Source organism: Alosa pseudoharengus, unplaced genomic scaffold, assembly GCF_046254945.1.
Source record: "Alosa pseudoharengus isolate Yale_2024_CS ecotype anadromous, Long Island Sound unplaced genomic scaffold, YU_APseudo_1.1 YU_APseudo_1.1_scf_23, whole genome shotgun sequence".
Taxonomy (NCBI): domain Eukaryota; kingdom Metazoa; phylum Chordata; class Actinopteri; order Clupeiformes; family Clupeidae; genus Alosa; species Alosa pseudoharengus.
Window position 1 is genome coordinate 16,242,578 of NW_027468685.1, and position 27,504 is coordinate 16,270,081.

Genomic DNA, 27,504 nt, shown 5'->3' on the forward strand with positions numbered 1-27,504 from the left:
CTGCTCTGCTCTGCTCCTCACAGCTGGCCCTTTAAGAGCCTCAAGGAGGTCAGCCACCACTCTACCGACTCAGCCTTCTATCCCCTCTCATCCTTTCCCTTTTATATATCAAAAAGATGACCGTGACCTTCAGCTAATTGACTAAATGTAAATGTGACCTAATCAGTCGGGATTTATAATAGTGGTTTTCGCCTATGACGGAATGATTTGATGGACAGACAAAGTTCGCTGGTAGTTTTGTATTTCATCAGTCTTGTTTTTATGCCAACAAACTTGCTGCTTTTTAACCCGTGGCCTCATTAGACTAGGCTTGTCAGTCCGCTGCATTGCTCTGGACTATGAGTAATGTGTTACCAAGAGAAAAAGTGAAAGAGTTATGTTGTCGCAAGAGTACAATCTCTGACCCGTCCCTGTTTTTTTTTAGTTTTTTTCTGAAGAAAATGACCATCTGTGCGAGCAAGTGCGTGTGTACGAGCATGTGCTCAAGCTTTCTGGAAGACTGATGGCTGATGCTTATCGAGCAGCCCTCTGTTGTCATAGCTGTTTATAGGTGTAGCCACGCAGGGAGGGACGAGACTGGACTCTGTGCGAGAGATCACTCTCTCTGTCTGCTCCGAGGACAGGTTCACAGGCCAAAACCAACCCTAAAGATGATATATAGGAAGAGTTTATTTCGATATGATCCACACCTGCCACCACCTGGAGTGCAGCACAACATTGATCCTGGTATCGCTATTATAATGGACTGGTGCTGATTTAAAAACTAAATAAACACATGTTTTTCGTCCTTTTTTTTCTTTGCCTGAAAAAGTATTTCTTGCTTGTATAAAACATGTTTTTGCTAAGGACAATTATAATTTTTTTCATGTGTTTACATGTAAAGAATGACTCTTTCATTATTCATTTAGATCTTATATTTTATTAAAACCAAATACATACAAAATATTATACAGCACATCAAATACTATGTCTGTAGTTTTTTAGATAGTGTGGGCTTAATCGTTGATATTTTAAGCACAAACACAAATAAGTCAAAGTCAGAGAAATTTACAAGCTTCCTTCCTCTTGTTGCCCTCAGTTTATTAAAGGGGTCCTCCATTTCAGGAAGTTAGTGATCCCACTGTCAGCTGGCCACCTTTTCTTCTTGGTGCTGTAGCATCCTTCATGTTTGTATGAAAGTATTGTCGGTCACTTTTTAAGTCCAAGTCATTCTTTTTAAGTTTGTGGTAGTTTGCCTTTTGTAGGTTTTTTTTTTTTTTGATAGTGTGCAGGTAGAAGTTTCTCCTGTGGGTGAAGTGATGCGTTCTTCTGTCGTAGTGAAGGATATTTTTTTGAGACAAGTGAAGCCAGAATCACTATAGTGCTCTGGCACAAAAGAACTTAACTGAGAATATGTGACTGCTATGAAGGCCACTGCAAAACTGCGGTCCAGCGTTTCTTTTCTTTCCTTTTCTGTTTCGTTGCTTCTTCATTTACCTTTTTTATTTGTACATATAATTAAATATGAATTGATATTTGCATATATACACAAAAGGAATGTCAAGTTTGTGTTTAGCCGTGTGTGTGTGGTGTTGTTCACTCCGGCCCAAGACTTCATTAGCTTCTCAGAGCTGTTTTTCTGTCTCTGTCTTTGCTCTGAAACACAAAAGCGGGGTTATGTATTAGACTTGGTGACTAGAAAAAGAATGATACGTTTTCATATTCTATATTTTTATCATACCAGACTATATGCAGTCTGTTTTTTCCTGCAGGCAAATATATCATTTTCACATCTTAAGTAAGTGTGTGTGGGCGTGCAAGTGTGTGTATGTGTGTGTCTGTGTGAATCCCCTTTCCTCCCATCCAAGTTGACTAGCATTGACAGTCATCAACCAAACAGGGTTGATATTGCTCTGCCCTTCAGACAGAGTCCAGGACACTAGGGAAAAGAGCAACCTGTGTTTTTCTGGGCTCACCTTACAAGTGTGGCAGCAGCAGGCAGACACACACACACACACACACACATATATATACCTGACTCACATTTCTCACTCTGTCTCAGTGAGAACAGGAACGAGAAGGAAGGGTAGTAGAGAAAGCAAGCAAGCAAGAAAGAAAGAAAGAAAGAATGCCACCGTCTCCACATCCACATCAGGCGTAGGAGGAGCCCGTAGTCAAAACACAGGGCTTTAGTGGATGAAGTCAGTCACACGGACTCCAGCCTCCGCACCCGCTCTCATTTCATCCACCGCCACTTCTAAAGTCACCAAATGGCCCACTCGAGGGACCACTTATGCCAGGCGAGAAGGACTATGCCTGCATTTGTTTTTCATATCCTGTATAACACATTGTAAAGATGGTCTGCCCCCTCCCCCACACACACACACAACTCTCTTTCTTCAACTTTAATGCCTAACTTCAAAGCTTTTTGCGAGCTTTTTTTCCAATAACTAATTTAGCTGAATGGCTCTATTGTAATTATATAATGTGAGAAATTAATTTTCTTTTGTTTTTGACTTTGAAAGAGCAGCTAGCATCTTCATTTAGAAAGGCATGTCAACATTCCCTCTCCCTGACAGTGGCTGGCACCTGAGCCTTCACTTTAAAGACAAATATTTGGTTTCACCCCTGTCTGACAGGTAATGTTGGCAGATCGCTGAAAGATTACAATGTGGAGACTTGTCAGTCTTTCCCCACTGTGTGTGTGTGTGTGTGTGTGAACTTTTTTTAGACGTGAAACTCTAGCCGTTTGCGATGACACGTCTGCTCAGATTTATTAAAAGCAGCCCCCAGTTTGTCCTGCAAGCATGAATCCCTTTCCACCACATATTTCACCCTAATAACGGAACCCTGTGCAGACTTAATCACATGTAATAACATTTGCATGCTCTATTAGCCAGAAGCCATTACGGAGAATATTGACATTATTTCACCAGCTCTATCCATGTGACCATATGTGCACCCCTACTTCCTGGAGGCCTGTGCTAGCAAAAAGCAGCAGACTGACTCATACCCATAGGGGTGAATCTTTACACATGCTGTGGTTTCTGTGTGACAGAAGTGCTAACAGTCTGAAATTTGTTGTTGTTAAATAGTGTGTGTTTTTGTCAAGCAGTGTTGTCAATGTTGTTTTCCACGCCAGTGCGTTTGAACCGCGCCAGGGCTTATAATTTGTAATGTGTTGCATGTTCGTGCTGATAGGCTCCCGTTGGAGGGAAGGAGTGTTCTAATAACTTCCATCTGGAGGTAATGAGGGAACTCTGGGATAATTACAGAAAATGTGAGCCGCCGCGGCAGAGGCGAACAAGGGCCGTCCAGCTCAGGGACCTGCTCCTGATCCTCCTCCTCCACGACCTCCTCCTCCTCCTCCACCTCGCGTCCGTCAGTGATCCGCTTGGCGCTGAGGGAACGCCAGAACGCGCGCCCAGGCGCTCCGAGATCGGGCCCGGCGCACGTACCGGCCGTTTCGCATTGCCGACCCGGCTGCCCCCCTGTGTGTGTACTTATGCAATCCCCCTGCCATCCTTCATAACCCCCTGTCCTCACCTGCTAGAGCCATTACGGGGGGGGGGGGGAAGACGAGTGGAATGCTCTCTATTAATGGGCTGTGCATTTTCACTAGTCAGTGGGGGGTGGCGCAGGGTTGTGATGGGTTTGATAGAAAGAGAAATATTTGTTATTCATCATCATTTATTTAGTATTGTAATAAGTTATGTGGCCTATTCAGTTTGGTTTCCTGTTACTCATTGGCATCTGAAATGAAATGTTGCCTCTGGAGGCAAGGGGGAAATTATGCAGTGTGTGTGTGTGTGTGTATGCGGGGAGTTGTATCTCACACGAAAGTGGGGGAAGAACTACACTATGTCCAAGAATTAAGCAAATCTGTGCCAGATGTATCAAATCGCTTGCATGGAGAAAAAAAAAAGAGTTCTTTTTTTTTCGATAAGATCTTTCACTTCAGGCACCCACATCTATCCATCAGTCATTTTAAGTACCTGACCTAATGTTTCCTTATGCCTGTGAGCAATTAAGTTTGCCAGTCTTTAGTTTGCAGGCAATATTCTAGACAGCTATCTGTTTAATGTCAGAAGGGGGGGGACTTTAAATCTGGCAATATTCAGAAGATTTGCTTTATTTTTAAAATCCTTATTATTGATTATTTCTGTTGAAATTGTAAAGAAATAGGTCTTGGCAGGGTGAATTTTTTTCATGGCGTAATGAGACCTAAGTAGGGGCAGAAAAAGAGGCGTGTGGTTTGGAGTGAGCCGGTTTGCCTCTTAAACCTTCGCTACAAAGAGAGACCCAATCTGGTTCAAATCTCAGAGTCGCACAGAAAGCCTATAGACAGAGCCTTAATTCTGGATAAAACACTTAAAGCTCCATTATCTCATTTGCTGGTTTGTTCTGCCCACTGCTGAGCGGAGAGCAGGATTGCTTCCAGCCAGACAAATGTTGTCCATTAACTTTTTTTTCATTGTTATTAATTGTGACTTCTTGGTCTCTGTTTCCATTCAAAAGTTTTTCTTTTTTTTCTTCTATTTTTTTGTGAGGAAAAACAAACTGATTATGTCCCCTCTGAATAGAGTTCACTCAAGTTGAATATATTCTTTCAAATTAATACTGGAAAATGGAGGTGTGTAATTTACCGTTTTCCATGGTCTAATAGTGGACTTCTCGCTGTAGGCCAGCAAGCTGGTCTGTGATGGCCCGATTGTTTTTACTTGTATTTATCTAAGGATGTACCTGTGAAATGGATAAGAAGACATTTTCAAAAAGTCTAACAAGGCCTTACCAGTGTAGTTACTGAATCTCAGCTCTTGCATTTAATTCAAAATTCCAAATGATCGTTATCGTTTGTTATCAGTGGTGCAATGAATTTTTCTGCGGCTTGTTTGTACTGTCATGAGGCTTTACGTTCCAACCAATAAAATGCTCAGATCCCTCGTCCTGATAATTTACCCGGTTGGCTTGGATTTGAGCAGGCAGTGTGTTTTGGTTGTGAGGGTCATTAATTTGAGTGCTAGGAAGAGCCTTAGAACAACACAGGATGCAAGTGTAAATCGCCCTGGATGGATGGGTTTTGAGCTTCTGGGAGTTCGACATATGTTCGGTGAATATTCAGAACCCTTCTATCTGGAACACGCAAATTTTGTATTTGCATATTTATGTGTTTCGCTTGGCCCGCTTCTGCTTGTGAGTATCCAGATTTTTTTTTTTTTCTGAAATTGAATGGAATTAAATATCTTTATTTACTACCAGGTATTTGATGAGCCATGGAGTAGGCCTACTACGTGTTGTTTTGAAAAGGGTCTTTTAAACTTAAGTAGTTCCACTGTTTTGTTTTTATTTCCCCTTTCTCCTTTTCTGTGTGAAGCCAGTGTTGGACAGGCTTCAAGTTACTGGGGAACGGACATTGTGGCAGTGATATACCTAACCAAAAATGTTCCAATGTCATAGTTGACTGTAATTGTCTCGAGCACATGGAATATTTCAAGTTTGAAGGCTCTCCTTGCGATGTCCGCTTAAATTACAGTCTGCGCCCTTTTGCTTTTGCTTTGGTGTTATTGTGCTCCTCATGGTCGGTTGCATGATTTACAGCCTTATTTTTAATGCGCCGTGGTGTTAGCTTTACGAGCTAAGGTCAGCCGTAGTGTACTCCCAAGGAGGGGAGCGGAGGGGAGATGGATGATGTGTTTGTATTCCTCGTGACAGTCTCTTGTTGTGATACTTTCCACTGGTTCGCATTAAGTCAAATTAGTTACCTCCATGAGGTAATGGGCGGGTTACTGCACCGCATAAAAGAGCACAGACCTAACACACAAAAAGCGACACGAGATCATCCTTGGTGCCCAACTCCAGAGAGTTCTATCTCCATAAAGAAATGCTGTGTTGGCCTAGCCCACTGTTGAGTGTTGGGTCTGGTAAGAGCCAACTGGTCAAGTCCTGTCATCACTCACTCAGTGCTCAGAAATATGCTCTGCCCCCCTGTGACCCCACACGTCACATTTAAGATGTGACCCTTCACATCACCGAATATTTGTGCAGGTTACCCCAGAGACTTATTTTAGCCGCTTTAAAGACCTTAACGACAGGTGAGATGGGCACAGCAACACAAGCATTGTTAAATATGTGGCAGAGTTTGTTTGAATGTGGGTAACATTGTAGCTATGAGGCGTGGTATTGGTTACAGATTTTATCTAACTATCTTACACTGGATTTTTAACACTCTATACTTTTTTTATTCAGTACAGAAGAGGGAAGTTTTTCTACCTTCAAGGACTCTAGACAGTAGTGTTTTCCTTCATTCTCATTTTTGGCATTCACTCAGTGCTGAAAGCTTTTGGACACCCTTTTGTGCTGAAAGCTTTTGGACACCCAGTTGCTATAAACAAAAGCACAGTCAATGCACACCATGAAATCATCTAGCCACCGTCTTACTCACCATTTTTCTCTGGTTGCTAAGACAGAAGGTGCAGATCTGTTTGGGCTGTGAGTTTTCGGATTCACGAGCTGGTGAGCCATGGTGGTGGTAGTAGGAGTTAGCCGAGGGCCCCCCACTGTGACAGGGCTGCCCGTCCCCACAGGCCTCCCCGACCAGCAGCACGTTGCCCAGGTGGGAGATATAGCTGGAGGCCAGCCGAAGCGTCTCGATCTTGGACAGCTTGCGGTCGGCTGGCTCGGTGGGGATGAGCGTGCGGAGGGCGGTGAAGGCCGTGTTGACACTGTTGGTGCGATCCCTCTCGCGGGCGTTCGCTGCGTTCCGCTGACGGACCTCGCCGTGCGGACCCACTATCATTGCGGGTTGCGGCACCACACCGAGTCGCACGCCTCCGTCCGCGCCACCTCCAGCCCCTCCAGCGCCGGGCTTGCGTTTGCGGGTGCCCACCTTGATCTCGTAGCCCGAGGTGTCCAGGCGGAAGGAGCGGTCGTCCGAGCCTGAGCTCTCGCTGCCGTTCTCCTCGTCCTCCGACATCATGGAGATCTCGGAGTACAGGTAGCGGCTAGGCGCTGGACGCACCATGGCAAAAGACATCTTCGACTCTCCAATGCCCTTGTCTGAGTTTGCTCGTCACTGACTGGCGAAACGTTCTGAAGTTTGTTGTGTTACTACTCACGCGTGCATAGATAGTGTGGAAGGGAGGAAGAACTCACCGCTCAAACAGAAGTTGAGCCACTGTCCCAGCCTAATCCTTTGCCTCGAGCCAACTCCACTGTGGCATGGCTCTGTCTTCAAAGTCCCATGTGGACTTTATTCTCCTTCTGTGCTGAGTTTAAAAACAATACAGACGACTTCTGGGGGTTGATCCTGCTTTCAGATTTGCTTGGTTTTTTGCCTTCTCTCTCTCTCTCTCTCTCTCTCCGTTTGTGTTCCAGTCCTCTGTGGTGTGTCCCCTCTCCGACTCACGTCCACGTCCGCCTTCCCTCTCCTCCTCTCTTTCTCCCTCTCTCTTTCTCTCTCTTTCTCCCTCTCTTTCCCTCCCTCAGAGCACAGATCCACGTGTGGTTTCTGTCTGAGTGTTTCAGTATGGTTGGGTTTTATAGCTTGTGGGAGTGTCTGGGGCTACCCCCCTCCCTCCTCTCCTTTTCACTCCGCTTCGCCCTCTCTTCTCATCTCCCTCCTTACACCGTATGCAAATCCCACAGCTGGCTCTGTGTGCGCCAGGCATGGGGCTGTGTTGGTCAGTCCAGCTACTACTGAATCCTGCCCTTAACCCCCCCGGGCACTTGAAGTGAAAGCGAAAAAAGTATGAGGTAAGAGAAAGTTGTTTGATGAGTCGAGGTGACAAGGGGCTATTTCTGTTGTTTCTCAGGGTACTGATTAGTGACCGGTTTTGCCTGAAAGGGACGCACTCACGCCCCCAAGGTGCCCCATAAAAGACGACCTAAAAGCCCAGCAAAGTTCATGAGGGATTAAATATCAAGGGCTCAAAGTGGGAACTTTTTTTTCCGCCCCACACACACACCCTCCTCTCTGTCGCCCCCAAACCCAGAACCCCCTAACCTGTCTAGAGAGCAGTCGTGAGAAGACGAATGTGTTAAGGGGTTGCAATGCATCATTTGGTCCCAACTACTTTCCCCTAGACCCCCCTCCAACCACCTCTCCCCACCTCAGCTCAATGCACGCTTGTGGATTTTTAAAGTGTCTTTCTTTTCTCCCACCATGGCACATGCCCGTACAGTAGCGTGATGGACAGCTCTGTGTGAGGAAATGAGTGAGTCGTCTCTCACTTGCGTGTTCCGCTATTAAGTCCGACTGGATCAGTTTAGTCATGCTGTTTGAGGCTAAAAGAAACAAAATATTATCCAACGGGACTATAACTCAGGTAGCACACCTGTTGTTCACTGAATCACCCCCGTGCCACAAAAGATGAATGGCCCATGCGCTCAGAAGACAATGGTTTGTTTTATACAAAATAAGATGGATGTACTCCTTATAAGATGTTGAAATAATGTCTGTCTTTTCTTTTTCCACTGTTCTGAAACTGGTTTTACCTCCATTAAAGACAACTGTTAATGTTTGGAAACCTTCCAAAGAAGGTCCCCTACCTTCTGTGATCTGAGAAATATATGCTCATCTCGTCTGAGGGCAAGCCGGCATTAAACATATTATTCATCCGGCATGAAATTTCTCATTTACTTCTTATGCTTTCGGGTTCAGCTCTGGCTTTGGAGCTCGTAAAACTTTCTTAGGTCATCCTTTTAAAGGTAGAAAAAAAGCCTAAGAAACCTGTACCTACTTGGGTTCAGCTGCACCAAAATAAACCACATTTCCCACGGGTGCTATCTGGACAATCATTATATTCCTGCTGGGAAAAAATGGACACTTCAAAGCAGGGCACAAACATCGTATCAGCTCCTAATGGCTGTCACGGATGTGTCCTCATACTTTTAGAAATACCTATTCCCAACAGGGGAAAAAATAAATCCTAATGTGAATGCTGTGATCTCAAGTCATTTCAAATTTTATTTTTTATTTTTTTAAATTCATCTTATTATGCACAAACGATGGCCTGAAATTGAATCAAATGATGATATTTGGGGAGGAAAAAAAACGTCCAGAAAGCCGAAGTCACCCTTCTTCAGGGGTTGCAGTAAATCCACGTTAATGCGTGTGCCCCCTCCCTCGCTCCCCCATGGCTTAGAGTAATGAATGATGTGAGGGGTGTGCCGGCCGGGTCAGACCAGGCAGGGTACCTCATTTCCCAGAAGGCACGAGAGATCCCCATTACTGTCCACACTCATCATCTGCACCATGGGAGTTTGAGTTTCTGGCTCCTAGCATGCGGCTCAGTTCCCCCTGCCATTATCATGCAATGGTTTTTCATGCCTTTGTGAAGCAACCCATTTTCATCATTTTATTCATAATATTTTTTGCTTTTCCTATGGTTTTGCTTGCATAAATGCTTTCTCATTTTTAAAAATCAATGGGAAAAGTTGTATCTACTCTGTCTTTCTGCAGGACATTTGAATCCGTTTCTAATTCCAGCATGAATCCTTTTACAGTGCAAGAATTGTGAATCAGTGGTGTCTAGACTTAAAAGAGGCAGCTGTGTTCCGAGGCTTAATTGATTGAAATACATTTTTATTGCCTACAGCTCTCTGTAGTGCAAGAGAACGAAATTGATATTTCTGTGGGTGGGAGTGCAGTCCTTAATTTAAATTTTAATAATAAGGAATGCTGAGTTAGTTTACTAGCAGCAGTAAATCACCAGTGAAGTTTTAAATACAATAGTAGTAAAATAATGTTTTCCTTATGTCGAAACATATATGATTATCGGGCAGACTTTTTCCTATTTTTTGTGAAGTTTTGGAACTATTTTTTACTTTTTATAATATTTTATTTCCTTATGAAACCAAAATTGAAATAAAATTGCTTTACCAGGCAATGGTCTGACTATGTCCCTAAGCACCTCTGAGATATCAGTTGCTGTGATTCTGAAATATTGGTTTTATTTTTGCGAAGATGCACTGCTGTGCATAGGTCCTATTCTCTTACCTTACTTTGTTTTGATTTTGTTCCATCTTCCCAAATGTGTGGTTTTCTGCATGGTTTTACCTTAGTCTGTATTTAAGTTCAGCCTCAAACTCTAATACGATCATCACTATGGGCTGTGGTCAAAAGCAACAAAACCAGAAGTAGATTAAATATATTATTAGAATTGCATCTCCTACTCAATAGTTCTATTAAACTGACACAGTGCCCTATAGCGAAGGATTTATTTTCAGTGACATTTCTGTTTCCCTGCATCCATGCCTCGCAGTCTTTGATGTCCAATTATAGCGTAGGCCTAATGTTGAATATTAATCTACAGGAGGACCTTTTAGGGAAATCATTATTTCTCAATGCACCCAGCAGTGCTTCTGCAGGATATGGAAAAAAAGGATGCAGAAGGATATGACTGTTTACAGTACATATCTCTCAATAACTGCAGCTCTTTTTTGGCAGCAGTCAATTTATCAAATATGGCATTGGCAGGTAATCTGGCCACGTTCATTAGGGGCTCGGAGACGGAACTGTCCTCAGATGGAATGTCTTGCTGCCTCATAAACGCCGATGTCGGGACTAACAGATGACAATGCTCGTTATCTCTCTGTCATAGAGAGGCCCGCCCACCTCTTCCACCCCCCACAACCCTACATCCCCTTCAGACGAGCGCTTCAGTCTGCCATCTGACAGCCATTAACCCCCTTTCAACTTCCTGCACCGTTGTGCGACATCCAATCCAGTCACCCATCTGTGGAAAGCACTTTCTCAACCCCACGCCTCTCCTCTCTAGACGGTCCCTACCTCCCTCCTTCACTCTCCTTTTTTATTTTATTATAATCTTTTTTTTTTTTTTTTTGGAGTGGGGTTTTGTCACTGGCCAGAGAGTAGTCAGAAGTTGGGGCTCCTCACCCCCCTCCTGCTTCTCACACACACACACACACACACACACACACACACACACACACACACACACAGATACACACACACACACACACACACACACTCTTCATCCTAGTGCCTGGCCGCGGCGTGTTGTCTGAGGGGGCTATTAGAGAACTGGCTGGCTGTCCGGTCCGCTCTGCGATGTGTGCGTGGGCTGTGACTGGGGTGGGTATTGGGGTGGGGGGGGGGGGGGGGGTTAGTGGTGTTGCTGTCTGGACAGGCCTGAGGGAAGGCAAGAGCCCTGTATCGCTTTCAGCCGTGCGCTCGCTGCCGGTCCCCTAATGCAACACAGACACAACGCAGCTGCACAGCCCCGCCTGGGAGCCTGGAGTGAAGGAGAGCGAGAGGGAGGGAGCGAGAGCGAAGGAGAGAGGGAAAGAAAGAACCTGTTAGGGTCACCACAATGATGACTTCAATTAATCCGCTCAAGAATGGGAGGGGAGATCTAGAGGTTACAGCAGTGGGAGAAAAAAGTTAAAGGAGAAAAAGGGGAGGGGGGACAATTATGTTTGCCTTTTGTTCTCATTTGAAATTGCTCTTGCTCTGAGTTTTCCGTTGTTAAACGTGTTCTCTTTTACCCGCTTTTTTCCCGCTTTTTATAGTGTGTTTTCTCTCGGGTGCATTTACAGAGCATTAAGCATATAAACAGGCTGGACGCACAAAGAGAGGCAGAAAAATATGGCTTCTCGGTGCGTTTGTTCCATGTCTTAGAAGAGAGAGAAGCGCTCGTTTGTGACCACTCATCTGGCTATGCACTGTCAAGTTGTTAATTGTCCAAGCCTTCATGGACTTTAAAGGGATTGTAAATTATATTGACATGGTGACTACTTTAACATGCCATGTATACACATTCAAGCATATTTTGAAATAGATGATTTACTGTTGTCCAGTTTTAAGAGCATACTGTATGCTCAGTAGCTACATAGTACAGTGAGGTTTTCAACTCCAATACCTCCATGCCCACACCCCCTGCCCTTATAATATGTATTGTTGTAACATTAAGCTTCTGACAAAAATATGGATTTTTACCACTGAATTGTAGCGCACTGGGCAAAGTACACCCATGATGAAGCAGCAAATGTGAAAATCTTTGCACCAGAGTGTTTCTACAGCCCCCCTTATTTTCTTATAATATTCATGCAGGATACTTGGTTTTGGACATTTTACCACAGTCATTTTCCAATTGGATTTTTCCACCAGCCTGTTAGCGGTGGCTGTTAGCGGCATCGCTTATGGGATGCGTGCTGCTGCCACTCACGAAACCCACACGGGCGCGTGCGTTTTGGACACACACACACACACACACACACACAGAGTCTCCTAAGGCAGCCACACGTTCGCATGCATTCCTGCAACAGGCGCATCACCCTGCTTGGATCCGGCGAGTGGAAAGTGGGAAGAGGTGGCTGAATTCCACGGAGGGGTAAAGATTACTTGGATTATAAATGATCCCATTAGGGGGAAATGCAAAGCTACACTTGTGGGCGAGGAGGCTCAGGGTCTGCTGTGTCTGCAGATGGCGTGCCATCCCAGTCCGATGCCCAGTTCCGTATGGAATGGGGGCTTAATAAATACCTCCCCACCTCTTTCAACAGACCTCAGAATGGGTGCCCGCTGAGGTAAATGCCCCTCAACACGCCCCTCTCGGCGCAGGGAAGGCAAGCTCTGCCATTCTGCCACCACAATTGAACCAGTTTGAAAATTGCAAATGGAAAATAAATAGGCCATGCCAGGAGCGTTCATAAATCATTAGGAATAAGCACTTAATACTTGAGGCTCCCTCATGCACTTAAAGACCACATGCAGTCGTGCGTTGTCCTGTCGCTTATACTGCACATGACCACACTCTGAGCAAAGGCCTCCTTGTAATTGGATGTACGCTTAGAAATGTTGTTTCGTCCACTTCCATCCCTAAGTGGAGTTTATATGGATGTAGTCATACAAGTTTAGCCATATATGGTGTTATAAGATCCATCCATGCAAGCTTGTTACTGGGACACTCTGAATATGTCTAGACGTTGATTAGGGTCCGACACGTTCTAGGATCCTGCTCGGTTCTGTTTGTTATGAGCCAATTGTCATGGTTCAGTGAAACGTCAGCACCCAACAAAAGGAACCGGGTGGCCGGAAGATGATGAAGTCATCCAATCATGTCCCTCTTTTACTGGCCGCTTTTTAAAAAGGGGGACGTTTGTGACAATTTAAACAGCGGCGTAAAAAAAAAGTACTCCTACCAATAAAAATTTTAAAAGTTGTGTTTCAGTCATGGAAAAGAAAATGAGCAGAAATGTGGTGGTTTTCCATTTGCTCGTTTCAAGCCCCAAGCGTTTCATGATGTGCGATCAGGTCCACTGGGGATGCATGCCGACCCGGATGAGTTTACTGTTATCAGCGCTCGGGGGGTCAGGAGGGGAGCTCCCAGGGAGAGCTCGCTCAGCCCCACAGACCAGCTGAGCTTCCCCTCCCCAGCTGTTAACAAAAGAGCCTAACAAGCCCCTCAGTTTTAAGACCTTTACACAACTGGTGCGCTTTTGAAGTCTCGGTCATGTATATCCCTCCCTTGGCCACATTTGAACACCGCTGTCTGGTTCCCTCCCTGTGCCAGATTTATTTTGTATTGCCATCTGTCGACTGGATCTGGTGGTCACTCTGATCCACAGTAACAGTAATGGGCAGGTGAAGGCGGTCCTGTTTCCCGAGGGATCTCCCCAGCCTTCGCTTCTGAGATATGGCCACACAAACAGATGTGCTCCCCCAGTCTGTGTCGTGTACACAGGTGTGGTAATGCTAAACCCTTCGATACTGCCATTACAGCGCCCCTTTTCTTCCTTCTGTCTTCCCACATCGCGGCGATCTCCAGGGCCAAGCAGACATATCCATAAACGTCTAAAATATCAAACACACTCTGCTAATAGACCCCTGTGCTTGTGCCGGGACCAGGGACTTGGACCACAAAACCTGCAGACAAAATGCCACATCCGCAAGCCCTCATTCCCCCCCTCCACCACCACCACCCCCCCCCCCCCCCAGCTGTTTAAGGCATTATCAGGCGCCCGCTCCTGATGCTTCTGCTTCTCATAAAGCCCCCCCCCCCCCCCCCTTTCCCCTGGCTCGCCAGACGTGTTAATGCGCTGTGCCAACTTACTTTGACAAAGTGTCATAGGAAAGCTAAGCTCTCAGTGCATCAATCATACTTGTGTGATGTTGGGTGTCCTGTGGCTCCATGCGGCCTGAAATGTGTACCGACTGTCCTCTTAGAGCAAATGACTAATGATTGTTCTGTTAGTAAATGACACAGATGTGCGGTAGGTTTCTCCCCATCGGTATACCATACATATGTCATTTCAACCTGTTGCATCAGAACGGAACAGGATGTTCAGACGTAACGTGTTTATGTCCTCAGTGTGTGTCTTTGAAGACAGAGCCTCGGTCCGCGGAGGTTTGGCCATGTAGGGTCCGTTATGAGTATACCTGCTGTGGAAAAGCTCTCCTCATAGGAGGAAGTAGAGAAGTGTAAATGAGTGAAGATGTGCCTATTCCGCTTCACACTCCTCACCAAACTCCCTTACTTGCAGCCTCCGTCCAACCTTCCATTCCTTCACTCCCTTTGGGACATCCTGGTCATTACGACAAAGTCTTTGAAGGAACAACAAGTGGTGTCTGTACCACATGCTTGCCCAGTTAACTGTAGGAACTGTTCTTTTTTTTAAGGGAACTGGGCATGCCCCCAGGGTAATTGACTAAATGGGCAATGAGTCGGCTGTACACTGAAGTAAAAGAGGGCCAGGACATGACTATGCCGTCTAAAATTGTCTGCCAGTCTTCTTGTAGCCAGTGCAGCGCTCTGGATGTTTTCAGGAAAACTATTTTCGAGAAGTCTTTGTGTGTGTGTGTGTGTGTGTGTGTGTGTGTGTGTGTGTGTGTCTCGTTTCCACTTCCAGGATTCAACCACCAAGCTGGGAATGCTACACTTCCAGGCATGTGGCTTCTGGTCCAAAATCAACTTCCACGGTAGTGCTCCCGAGTGACTGAACATTGGCAGGGGGGCGGTAAAGGAGGGGTGTTTGAAAAGAGGTGAAAAGAGACGAGCGAGAGAAGGAAAGCAGAAGAGAAGAGGAGACGTCCTAGGCCTCTTAATGGTGGTTTGATTGCCTGATCTAAGTCACTGTAGACAAGCATCTCTCGGCAAAGGCTGATTAGTACAGTCAACGACCTCACTGTCCTTGATGTTCTAGTCAGACTGAGTCATTGTCTGAAGGTTGAATCACTGAAGCGCTGCTTCACAATATTGAGCAAGCCCAGCTCCGGGACCCAAAGGAATCGGACAGTGTCATGCCTAAATTACAAACATGTGGCTAAGAAAAAGTCTTAAGAGGTAGAAACCTCATTGACTTGCTCCCTCTTAAAGTCATTGCCACCTAATATGGCACTTCTTCTTTTTTAAAGGAGCATAAATTTACTGGAACACTCTTAATCCGAGGCTGCCCATTAAAAAAAGTACACAGTGGTGTACGTCATTATTCTGTTTACTCTGTGGAAGCTGCGTTCATGTTGGTTTTTGTCTCTTCACTGTGGCTTGGACCAGTCCAATGGAAAGCAGGCGTTTGAACCCTCATTTGAACACTTTGATGCATTTTGTAGCAATGAGGCAGTCTACTATTCCCTCCGTCTAGACAGACTCAGGTTATAGTCCGGCATTTAAATAAGTGCTCGTGAGCAATATGGAGATTTTTTTTTTCTCTCTCTCTTTTGTTGGCTCACTCTCCCTCTCTTGCTCTCATGGGGAATGATGGGTACAATGGTGATGTAACTCTTGTCTGACAGACTAAGGGAAGAAAACCCTGGGGTCCTGTCAGGAATGCAAAGAAATGGTAGAGACTCCAGTAGTGTTCATCTAAATCACAAATTCATCTCCAAGAATTGTGTTGTACCCCACTGGAAAATGGCAATGCCTCATTAAGTTGTCATGTCAGATACAAACCAAATGTGCTTGTGTTTATCGTCTAGACATCTCTCCCTCCTAATGTGTTTTTCTAGCTTTTCTTGCTGGACTTTTGTGTTTCTTTTTTGAGAGTACTGCATAAATGGTACTATCAATTTTTCAGAAGTAGCCTCTCTTGAATATCACCTCCTTATTATGTATTTACCACATCAGTTGCCATGTATTTCTTGGGATGAAAACAGAAGCAAATGGTGTGCAGATGTCCGTGTGCAATATTTTCTCAAATGGAACACAACACCCGTGGATTTGAGATGGCTCCAGTTAGCCTCACGTCTCCAAACACCTTGGGTTATGGGCTCGCTTGATTAGGAGAAATTCCTCTGTCAGGTTGCGTCCGTCACCCCTTAGCCTCTAAGACTGACTGTCTGTCTCCCCCTCTCTCTGTCTCTCTCTTTCTCCCCCTCTTCTCTCTGTCCATCACTCTCTCTCTCTCTCTCTTTGTGTCTGAGCATTGGACATACCAAGTGTCTTCCTGCTGAGCATAGTGCTGGCTTCCATCCCATAATCAAATTCAGCATGGCTAGGATTGACATCAGCATTTACCACAGTGTCTCCTGAATCCCCTCTTGGCGCATTTCCTCACACTTGCTTCATCATCTGAGGGGCTCACCTGAGGGGTAGATGATGTGTGTGTGTGCGCTGAGATTTCTCCCCGTGTTTACATACACTTTTTCCTATTTGTCTTTTTTGATATTATTTGTGACCGAAAGGGATGAAGTCACGCTCACTGCAGAAATTCCATGCTGCAATCCTCCCGATATTCCCGGAGCCAAGGAATCCGGGCGCTCCTAGGGAAGAGGTCAGCGGTGCAGAGGAGCGGAAAATGTGAGCCACGCTCCCGACGGCGCGAGCGAGGAGGCAGGACCTCGCCGAGGGTTTTCCTTTTCGCCCGCCGCCGCCGCAGCTGCTCTTGACAGCAGCACCATCCTTTTTAATCCCTGCCCTCCTCCTCCTCCTCCTCCTGCTGCTTCGCTGCCCAAAATGCTACAGAGCGCCGGGCAGACCGGCATTCACGCTGTGGTTCCTACTGATTTTTCTTTTCCCTCTCTCCCTCTCTCTCTCTCTCCTTTTTTTCTTTCTCTACGTCGCTCCACCGCTCTCTGTGTTTGTTTGGCTTGGGGGTTTTCTGAGGGCTCGGCAGCTGTTTTGATGGATGGACCTGCCATTGTAGTGCCACCGCACCACTGACGTGCCAGCGCCACTCCACGCCAATAATACCCCGGCAAGACCAGACGGGTTCCGCCTCCATGAACTCTGGCCTCGGGCCCTCGAGCCCTCGTTTCCCTCTGGGCTTGGCCGCCTGACACGCTCCCTCAACCTAATTACAGTGTGTGTTTTTTTCCCCTCTATTTTTTCTTTAAATTTCAACAGATTTTCTTTTATTCCACATTATTATATGATAACTGCCTGTCCAAACTATTGTCGGGGGCGGGGGGTTAACGACTACGGCCTAACAGCAGCTTTTAAATATTCACCTTCTAATCCTCCCCAAGCAATGTGTCCGTCCTTTCTAATCTATATTTATTGGTTTTGGGAAGGCTGCTGAGGGCTTGGTGACTGATTGGATGTAGTGTCTACTGTGGGTGGGAGAGGGAGAGAGCTGATGTTCCCTGTAATTTGGGGCCTCTCTCTTGCTCCCCCGGTGGCCCTTTTGCCACTTCCCTGCAGCCCTCGCTGGCCCCTCTTTATTGGGAAGCCCCTGGTGAGAATGTGTGGGGGGTCAGGCTGCGCCGTCCCCAGAGGTCTGTGGGAACAAGGGGGTGCTCGTCCGCAGGCTGCCCTGCTGTTGTTTGATGTCGCCCTGTAAAGGGACTTGTTTTCATGCAGAAAGCATCCCAGTAGAATAGTGGTCGTAAAGCCGCACCTCTGGTTGGTCACTTCCCACTCAGTGCCGCTGCCATCACTCCACCACCACCACCACCACCACCCGCAGCCATCTTCCCCTTCTGTCCAGACTACCAGCTAGGCTGTTTTCATTCTTGGCCTCCTACAGCCCGTGGCTGCTGGCTTTAGTTAGAGCGTCATCCGAGTCACTGTTCAGTTCATCACACCCTATCAGCTCAGACGGCAGACGACAGCCTCAGCAGACACAGCAGGCTGATAACAACTTGTGTGCTGAAGAGCAGACATCATGGGGCTCTCACTCTCTCTCTTATTTTCTCCCTCTCTTCTCTCTGTCTCTCTCTCGCTCGCTCTCTCTCTCTCTCTCTCTCTCACTCCCCCCCCCCCCCCCCCCCCCGCTGTCCAGTCCAGTCCTTAATGGCACATTTCTCCCTCCACATCTCTTTGCCCCGGCCTGACTGCAGCTGCCTGACTGACACTTAATAAAGTCTCTGTTTAGCTGCGGAATTGAAAGCAGGTGCACGGATCGATCTGCGTGTGCATGTCTCCCCTGCACCGATCCTCTCTCTCCCTCCCTCCCTCTTTTCCTCTCTTTCTTTCTTTCTTTCTTTCTTTCTCTCTTTCTTCCTACCCTCCTCCTCCTCTTCCTCTTCTCTCCCTCCTTCCACCTCCTTACGTGTCCCCGCTGCTCCCCCCCTCCCCAGACAGACTGTCCAGTTGGGACAGAGAGGGACACCACAAGTCACAGACGACACCTCTGGCAAGTCCCCTGTCCACCACCCACACCACTGGCCTCCTTCATGTGTCATGCTCTGGCAGCGGGAAACGTCTCCTTCCACACTGCCCCCTCTCCCTCCCTCCCTTCCCCTCCTTCAACCGGGAAAGTCCTTCAGGACATTTTTTCTTTTCCTCCCCAAGCTGACTTTCTTCTCTTGATTCTCTGTATGCTCCATTTAATATGCTTTTACAGGCTGCTACTTTTCAGACCCAAATTGAGATTTGTGATATAGACCATCTTTTGTCTGAGCCTCGAGGCTGCACTTTCTCAGCTGTCAAACACCGTCCCGCTCCCGACGAGACGTTCCCTGGCAGAGTCCAGCTAGGCTGTCCTCGTCTGTCTTATGGATTTATGGCCGTTGCCAGGTAATGAAGGCACTGATGGAGCCGAGCAAACGACGCCGGTACGTTCTATGAGCAATTTGAAAGCGGAGACAGGCAAAAAAAGAGAGAAAGAATCATAAATGCTGAAATGTATATACATCTTGCATATATGGTATCTTTTCTCAAATTTCCCTGTTCGACAAGCGGCATTCAGTCCCTTTGAGCCGTAGGAGGAGAAGTCGGGGGGGGGGGGGGGGTTCCCAGGCGCCTTTTCAGAGGTGTAACCTGAGCCCAAGCAAAACGCCGGCAAGACTCCGTGCCCAGAAGTCGATGTGACTCCTGGAGCTGGTGAAAAGTAACATTTGTCTCTGGTCAGGATGGCGGGGGGGTCTATCCCACACAGACCCGACCCACCCTGGGAGGCAGGCAGGCAGTCTGTCATGTCCCGAGGTCTAACGTGCCTCGCTGGGTCACTGGCAGGTGGGTGTCATCATCTGCAGCCTAACTCCCAACTCGGCCTAATACAGCCTAGACTAAATATTGTTTGATGTATGACAGTTACACACTTGGTATGTACTACCAAGTACTATACTACTGCATTGCGTTGCCTACACAGAAGTGTGTAATGTAGTGTACTATTTATATTATCTTCAGAAGATTAATGATGGTATATGTTAAAGGGGATTTGCCACACTCTTCTCAGAAGATGTTGTTATGGTAACCTTTCAAAAGGTCACCCAAACATCTGTATGTCTGTCTTTTTATCCTTCCTTTCCTCAGTTGTAGAGTGGATTTTGTTTCAGGAAATATCACATTAGGCCCTGTACTTTGGTGTTTTTCCTTTTTAAAAATCTACTTCGAGACGACCAGAGTGGGCTAACCCCTCAACGGATGCCCTGTGAGCCAAAAAAAAGGTTTTGATTCCCCTTCAGAAGACGTAGCACCCTATTCTGTCGCTCGAGACATTACATCACAGAATTACGCCAAGCAACATGGTGGAGCATTTCGAAAGCCTAATTAAGAAGCGGCCAATCATACGACCTGCTGTGGCTTCTCCGACCAATGGCCTTCCAGACAGCCAAGAAGGAAAACAACAAGGGCCCGAGCCGGTAGCCTATCGCCCGGCACGTTGCAAATGGGGGGAAGGCTTTGAAGACGGCAGCCCAGAGGGAGGGGTTCCTCCAGCTGGCCGGAGCTGTGAGAAAAAGCGTGACTGGGCTGCCCACTCTTTCCTAATTGGATATGGTAGGGGTGTTTTTATTGAAATCACTCACAGGTGCAGGCTCCCACTTTAAAGAGCAACACCACAACCTCTGAGAACTTTCAGCTGTCTTAGTACGTGTGTGTTAGAGTAGGTGTGTGTGTCTTTGTCTGTGCGTGTGTGAGTGTGGGTGGGTGAGTGAGAGAGGGTTTATGTGTGTATGTCTCTGCCTTGTTTCTCAGACAAAGAAATCTCTATTTTCGAGCGCTGTATCCGTTTGTTTTAATAGCTGCTGTGGCTGTACAATGGTATCACAGCGCAGTGTAGCGACAGACTCTTGAGTGAAATGGCCGCAGGCTAAGGCAGAGTAAAGTTGTTTGCCCACTCCACTCTCCCTCCCTCCCCGTCCTCCCACTTTCCCTTTTTAAGCACCGCTGCGGGTTTCTCACCCAGGGTGCACCTGTGTAGTCGGGGAGGGCTGCGGGCCCCTAATCCATGCAGAGGCACGAGCACATCGGAGAGGGGAAGGAGGAGAAGTGGAGGATGATGAGTGTGAGAGCACGCTGTGGCTCAGACAAAACATCTCACGGAAATGAGGACCACCGGCCTGTGCGTGTGTGCGTGTGTGTGTGCGTGCGTGTGTGCGTGCGTGTGTGTGTGCGTGTGTGTGTGCGTGTGTGTGTGTGTGTGTGTGTGTGTGTGCGTGCCTACAATTCCGTTTGTGAGTGAGAGACAGTGTGTGTGTCTGTGTGTGCCACTCTGTATTTTAGTGTGTGTGCCTATGCCTAACACATGGAAAGAGTCTAGCATCAAACTACCACTTGAGTTATAAAACACCAAGTCCGAGGATTTAATTTGTAAATAAACAGTACTCTAAAAGATTTACTACATTCTGTTCTTGCATTGTGAAGAATGCATAGGTTTCTATTGGGTTTAATTAGCGCCTTTGTATTCTTTGTTGTACAAATTGCACTCTGATTCTGAATGTGAGAAATCTTAGTCTTGCAAGTGGATATTATCACAGCATTCTCACAAACTACCCAACTACCTTAATTTTTCAGTAGGCCCCTGCTTCTCCAGTACTGTAAGTAGAACCTTAAGACTTGAGGCATAAGCCAAGTCCTTAATGTCTCTCATGTCTCCGTACTCTACAGGATATCCGCAACACTGTTGGCAACATCCCCATGGAGTGGTACAAGGACTATCCGCACATTGGCTATGACCTGGATGGCAAGAAGATCTTCAAGCCCATCCGGAACAAGGATGAGCTGGATGAGTTTCTGGACAAGATGGAGAATCCTGATTACTGGTAGGGAAAATGAAATAGCGTCACTACTCTTACGAGTAATGCTAGTCATGACCGATGAAGACAGTATGTCCTACAGAGTTTCTTCAGGACATTTTTTCCCCCACTTTATTTAATCATGTCTCTTGCTTTACATTTTTACAGGCGTACTGTACATGACAAGACAACGGGCACAGATATTCGCCTCTCAGATGAGCAGGTTGACCTGGTGCATCGTCTTCAGAGGGGACAGTTTGGCGATGTTAACTTCAATGAGTATGAGGTGAGAGACTTAGCAAAACACACAAACAAACACTGCAGCAACGAACAACAGCAAAACCTCATCACAGATGAGCCAATAGAAGCCAGCGTGACCAAAAGAATGTAATCCTCACTTTGCGGTCTACCTCTAACTACTGTGTAAAAAGACAAAAAAAAAAAAAAAAACACTTGTTTTTTTTGTTTTTTTTAACATGTGTGTGTATATAAATGAGCTCCTAGATAATGGACCTAGCATAGAGCAGGAGAAAACAAACCTCAGTTGGGTCATTATCCTCTCCACGAGGCACCCGCAGAACCCAAACCCAGTCTGCTCCCACCGCTGACAAATGAGGCGAAGGCACCCGGAGTTAACGTCCCTGCAATTAGCCTTGTGTGACTGGGGGGAAAAACATGGAAGTCCTGCCTGAGAAGCAAGTGCTAGCCAGATTAGCTTTAGAGGTTTCAGTTAATGGCCATACAGTAAGTGCCACAATAGGCCAGCTGTGAAAATCTGGTGTTAATTGCTAGTCGACTTTTAAAAAAAAGTTGTTGGAATACTTTTTTTCAGAGCTTTTTGTTGGTAAATAGGGACTGTAGGAAAAGGGAAGGAGCTAGCATAGTGTGGCTAGTGTTTAGCTGAAACAGTCGGTCCAAATTTCTGCAGTGCTGTCATTGCAGTTTGGTGTGTAGACAACATAGTTCATGATTACCACTGAAGTTCATAAAGACAGAATCATGAGTCAGTTTGCATAGATCTGTATCTGATCATTTTGTTTTGGAATGATAAACATGGTGGATGACAGAATTAAAAAAAAAAAAAAGATGGACGTGGTACTCGAAGCCACCTGTTTGTAGAGACTCGTGTCCCTAGTGGCATGTTCTTGAGTTTTATGTTGTGTCTGTAATTTTTCAGGATTATTTGCCCAGATGTTCTTATTTGCCATATGGTTTGAGTCTTTCTATAACAATATTAGTAGTGAATGTGTTTTTCTATGCTCCCCTAGAAAGTCTCACTCTCTCTCTCTGTCTCTTTCTCTCCCACCCTCTCTCCCACCCTCTCTCTCTCTCTCTCTCTCTCTCTCTCTCTCTCTCTCTCTCTTTCTCTCTCTTTCTTTCATTCATTTACTCATTCGCAGCCTTCCGTGGACTTTTTCACCAATGAGGTCATGATTCACCCAGTGACCAACAGGCCGATGGACAAGCGCAGTTTCATCCCCTCTCTGCTCGACAAAGAAAAAGTGAGTCCCGTTTTCTTGCTCCTTGACCAGCATTTCTACCTTTCACTCACCCTCTTTTCTTTGCCTTTTCTCTCTCTCTCTAAGGAGGCTTTGTCACATATTAGGTTTTACACTGGAAACCTATAGTTTTATTTACTTTAAATATAGCCAGGGTGAAATAAAAATGTTCATGTTTCGAGCCTTTTGGCCAGTAACTACTCCCACATGTGCAGCATTAGGTGTAATGATTCCCACATAGTTTTTAAAGTGGAAGTGGTGTTGAAATTCTGCTGTAATGGGGCTCAGAAAATTGGAAGCTTAAAGAAATTAGACCCCCCAAAACCTCCTTTCGCGCGAATAAAACACGTACAACACCGCAGGCTTGGATTCGGCGGTGTGCACGGAACCCGACGGCAAACGCACCCGTCGAGGTCTGCTTTGCCTCAGTCAGCGTGGTGTTCGTGTGTAATTGATCCATTCTCTGCGGAGCGACGGCATCTTAAAAATTACTCATATGTGCCGGGCGTCCACCTTCGCTATGCTGCCGCATTCTTGCATGTTTCCCCTGAAACATGCTCAGCGTAGTCGACCTCCCACCCTCCCTTGAGTTGCAGGTGATTTGATCCATGTCATTTTTTTTTACCATGTACGATGTTCTCCTCCCCAAACAGGTGAGCAAGATGGTCCACGCCATCAAGATGGGCTGGATCAAGCCGCGCAAGCCCAAGGATTCCACACCGCAGTACTACGACCTGTGGGCCAAGGAGGACCCCAATGCCATCCTGGGGCGCCACAAGATGCACGTACCTGCGCCCAAGATGAGGCTGCCTGGGCACGAGGAGTCCTACAACCCTCCGCCCGAGTACCTGCTCTCAGAGGAGGAGGTACTGATTTGTTTCCTCTCCTTTCTTTTTGTGGGATCAGCAGTTAAAGGATCGATGGATGTATGAATCTCAGAGATCTAGTTTTACCTAAAAAATGAATACAAGGCCCTAATTGAAATGGCAAAGTGCAGACTTGTGCATGAACTAAAGTTGTAGGAGCATTGCCCTGACCCACCCATGTTTGTGCTTAGGATCTTGTTCTTGATGTAGGGTCATGTTATTAAATTACAACATTGATTTGATTAAATTAGCGTCAGTTTATTTTTGCGTGGCCCTTCATAAATTAAAATGAGGCCCTCACTGTTTTAGTTGGGGTACCCAAATGGCACTGCCCTCTGGGCACATACCTCAGTTTCCACAGTGTCTACTGTGTGTGTGTGTGTGTGTGTGTGTGTGTGTGTGTGTGTGTTTCTCCCTTAATGTAGTTGAATTTTTTTTGGGGACGCAATTGCTCATCTATTGTTGTCTCTTTCTCCAGAGGCTGGCATGGGAGCAGCAGGATGCTGAGGACAGGAAGTTGAATTTCCTGCCGCAGAAGTACGAGTGCCTACGTGCTGTGCCCGCCTTCTCCCGCTTCATCCACGAGCGCTTCGAGCGCTGCCTCGACCTCTACCTGTGCCCACGCCAGCGCAAAATGAGGGTAAAGCCATGTCTGTCACCACGTGATTCGTTACAGGGAATTCTTCCCCTGGATTCCTCTGCTGTGTCTCTCTCCATGTTCCCCTTCTGGCTTCCATTAGCTCTCTGTGTGGATGTCCATGTCTGGCCCTTGCTCCTTATGTCACTGGATTTTGCACATGTCCTACTCTGTCTCCTATCACAGACTATGTCTTTCTTTATTTCTGTCATTCTCTCTCTCTCTCTCTCTTACTCTCTATCTATCTCTCTGTGTCTCTCTTGCTCAATTCAAATCGATTGGCATGACTACTCTCTCTCTCTCTCTCACTCTTTCACTTACTCAATCCAAATTCAGATTTAAAAGAGCTTTATTGGCATGTCAACTCTCTCTCTCTCTCTCTCTCTCTCTCTCTCTCTCTCTCTCTCCTTTCCTTTGCAAGTTTGACTCATATACTCCCTTATGTCTCCCCAGGTGAATGTCAACCCAGAAGACCTCATTCCCAAGCTGCCCAAACCCAAAGACCTGCAGCCGTTCCCCACTACACAGTCTCTGGTAAGTGCCAGACAGCACCACTCATCTTTGATCTCTGGACCCCCACTGACTGCTCCCTTCACCCTTCGCAGGACAGAACAGAGAGGGGAGAGAGGGGGGCGGGTGTATGATGAGGGGTTCTGTTGGCCGGACAGAAGAGTCGCCAAACTGCACTTAGCAAGGCCCTCACAGCGAGATGGGTCCAGATTTGGGGGGTGGGGTAGTGGGGGGGTTGGAGGTTGGAGTGTGCCGTCACAGACCACAGCTCTTCCCGTTAAAGAGGTGGCACGGCGCTAAAGCTAAAGCACGGCTCAAGACGGCAGCGCCGCCACCGCCATCTCACCCGGCTCTCCGGTTTCAGACAGACGTCTCCATAAAAGCTGTGGCGTTAAACCAGACGCCTGCCTCGTCTGCCTCGTCTGCTCTCCACTGGCCCAGGCAGACGGGGATGCACGGGCGACGACGCATTAACGAGAGAAATCGGAGAAGAGCTGCAAGGTCACCCTCACCATCCCGCCAGCCCTCACTTTTGGACCGGGCCTTAGTCTGGATGGTTGTGTGTGTGAATGGGTTTGCCTGGTGTGTGTGTGTGTGTGTGTGTGTGTTTGTGTGTGTGTCTGTGTGCGTGTTTGTGCACTTTTAATTAGTGTCTGTCTGTGTCCTCTCTGCAGGTGTACCGTGGTCACACCAGCCTTGTGCGGTGCATTAGCGTGTCCCCCACTGGACAGTGGCTTGTGTCAGGTCAGTGTTTTGCCTGTTTTTCTCTCTCTTTTTTTCTCTCTTTTCTCTCTCTGTCTGTCGGTCTGTCTCTATCTCACTCAATCTCTCTCTCTCACACACACACACACACACATACACTATCTTTTTTTACGGTCGGTCTGTCTGTCTGTCTGTTCTGGTCATGCTTTCATTTTGTGTCTCACTGTTGCTCACATAAATCATTCCGTCTTTCTTCTCTCTCTCTCTCTCACTCTCTATATATCACACTCTATCACTTTTTCTTCTCTTTCTACATAGCCCATTCTCTTTCTCTCCCTCCCACACTCTCTCTCCATAGCCCCTTCTCTCTCTCATTCTTCTTTACAAACCCCCACCCCCCCCCCCCCCCACCTTTGGCACAACTCGGCCCGTGTTGTCAGAAGCCCTTCTCTCCTGCGTGGCTCATTTTTAGCGCTGGCCTGTTATTACTTGAGCGGTAGCTAACTGGCTGCTGAAATCAGCCCCCTCAAACACACGCCATGATGTCATGGCCAAAGGATCTCCCCCTCGCCAAGAAGAGATCGCCGGGGCGAGAGAGACAAGGCAGCGCTGTCGCGAGATGTAAGAGATTGGACTCGGATTTGATGCGAGGGCTGAGAAGTGTTTTGAGGGTGGTGGGGGTGGATGGTGGGGTTTGGATGACTAAGTGAAGCTGATGGCAGGCTTGGCTAGTGAAGGCTCCTATACAGGCTGGCACCTGGCTTAGGGGATAAATCAATCACAGGAAACTCATGATCTGTCCATCTTTTCTCTCTCTTCTCTCTCTCTCCCACCACCACCGATCTGCTCTCATCCTAGACAAGAGTTTTCATTTGTGGGTGGGGGGGGGGGGGTGAAGGGGGGTGGGGTGGTTTATGGTTTCTGGCAGTGGGACTCGCTCTGGGAGCTGCTCAGGGGAAATCAGATGGAAAGCCTTCGCTCAGGTTGCTTGGGTCAGGGGAGTTCACATCGTCTGTTCTCTTTCTCTCTTTCTTTCTCTTTTTCTCACTCTTTCTCTCACTCTTTCTATCTCTCTCTATCTCTCTTTCTCTCTCTATATCTCTCTCGCTCACTCACTCATACATACTCACACACACTCTCAGTCCCCTAACACACACTCACACACAGTGAGTTTGGCTCCAGAGATGACAAAAACCAGTCAACAGCCAATATGAAGGGCTTTCTTGGATTTCTTGGCCTATCTGTAAGGATGGAAAGATGGAAGTGAGATCTGTACATCATTAAGCAGAAGTCTCGCAGAAGTCTCGTAGAAGTCCCCCCCCCCCCCTTCCGAGGCTTCAATCCAACTTGGCATGTGTTCAAATCAACCATCAGCACCATCACTTAACCCCACCTATCGCCTCTAGGTACAGGACAGGAGAGAGCAAGGAGAGGAGGAAGAGGAAAGTAGACTGAAAAACAGTGCGTTATAAAGCATAATGCATACTTACGCGTGATCAATTTTTCAGTTCTTTTGTTCTCAGGTGCAGGAGCTTCGTCTGGCTTGTTTGTTTTGACACAGTGTGGGGCGTTTGTGGCAAATCCTGAAAACCACAGGAGCGAAACGATCCCTTAATAGTATGAAAATGTGGTCGGATTTGCCCCCAGGCCATTTGAATGCGGTGTGGCGATCAACTCCGGCCATCTGTACACAGAGCACAGGTGGTGCCCAGTGCGTTGTGTCCACACAGCTGCATGGAGGGCAACTCCCTGACAAACAACCAGAGAGGGGGGGGGGGGGGGGGGGTTGGTTGACGGCAATTTGGTGGCAATATCTGCTAAGCCGTCCATAACAAAGGACTTCATAAAGGCCATATGCAAAACCACTACAGTCAACGCCACTCTTTTGTCTTGCTGTAAAATATATTAAACCAGTCATAAAAGGCTCTTTCCCACAGTAAATGTGCAGTTGAC

At 46.9% G+C, this 27,504-nt stretch overlaps 2 protein-coding genes across 2 annotated transcripts in view; one reads left to right on the plus strand and one right to left on the minus strand.

Annotated features, from left to right (window-relative positions):
• Positions 1–27,504, plus strand: part of bop1 (BOP1 ribosomal biogenesis factor) — a 78,292-nt gene that overhangs the window by 25,054 nt on the left and 25,734 nt on the right. The window contains exons 4-10 of the mRNA XM_076301882.1: positions 21,210–21,364; positions 21,506–21,623; positions 22,738–22,839; positions 23,490–23,702; positions 24,181–24,342; positions 24,793–24,873; positions 25,524–25,593. Coding sequence (XP_076157997.1) covers positions 21,210–21,364; positions 21,506–21,623; positions 22,738–22,839; positions 23,490–23,702; positions 24,181–24,342; positions 24,793–24,873; positions 25,524–25,593 — 901 coding nt within the window. The remainder of the gene's footprint in view (positions 1–21,209; positions 21,365–21,505; positions 21,624–22,737; positions 22,840–23,489; positions 23,703–24,180; positions 24,343–24,792; positions 24,874–25,523; positions 25,594–27,504) is intronic.
• Positions 920–7,012, minus strand: scxa (scleraxis bHLH transcription factor a). The gene is made up of 2 exons (XM_076301800.1): positions 6,422–7,012; positions 920–1,635 (listed from the first exon to the last, which is right to left on the minus strand). The coding sequence occupies exons 1-2, from the start codon at positions 7,010–7,012 to the stop codon at positions 1,597–1,599; spliced, it is 630 nt and encodes a 209-aa protein (XP_076157915.1). The 3' UTR covers positions 920–1,596.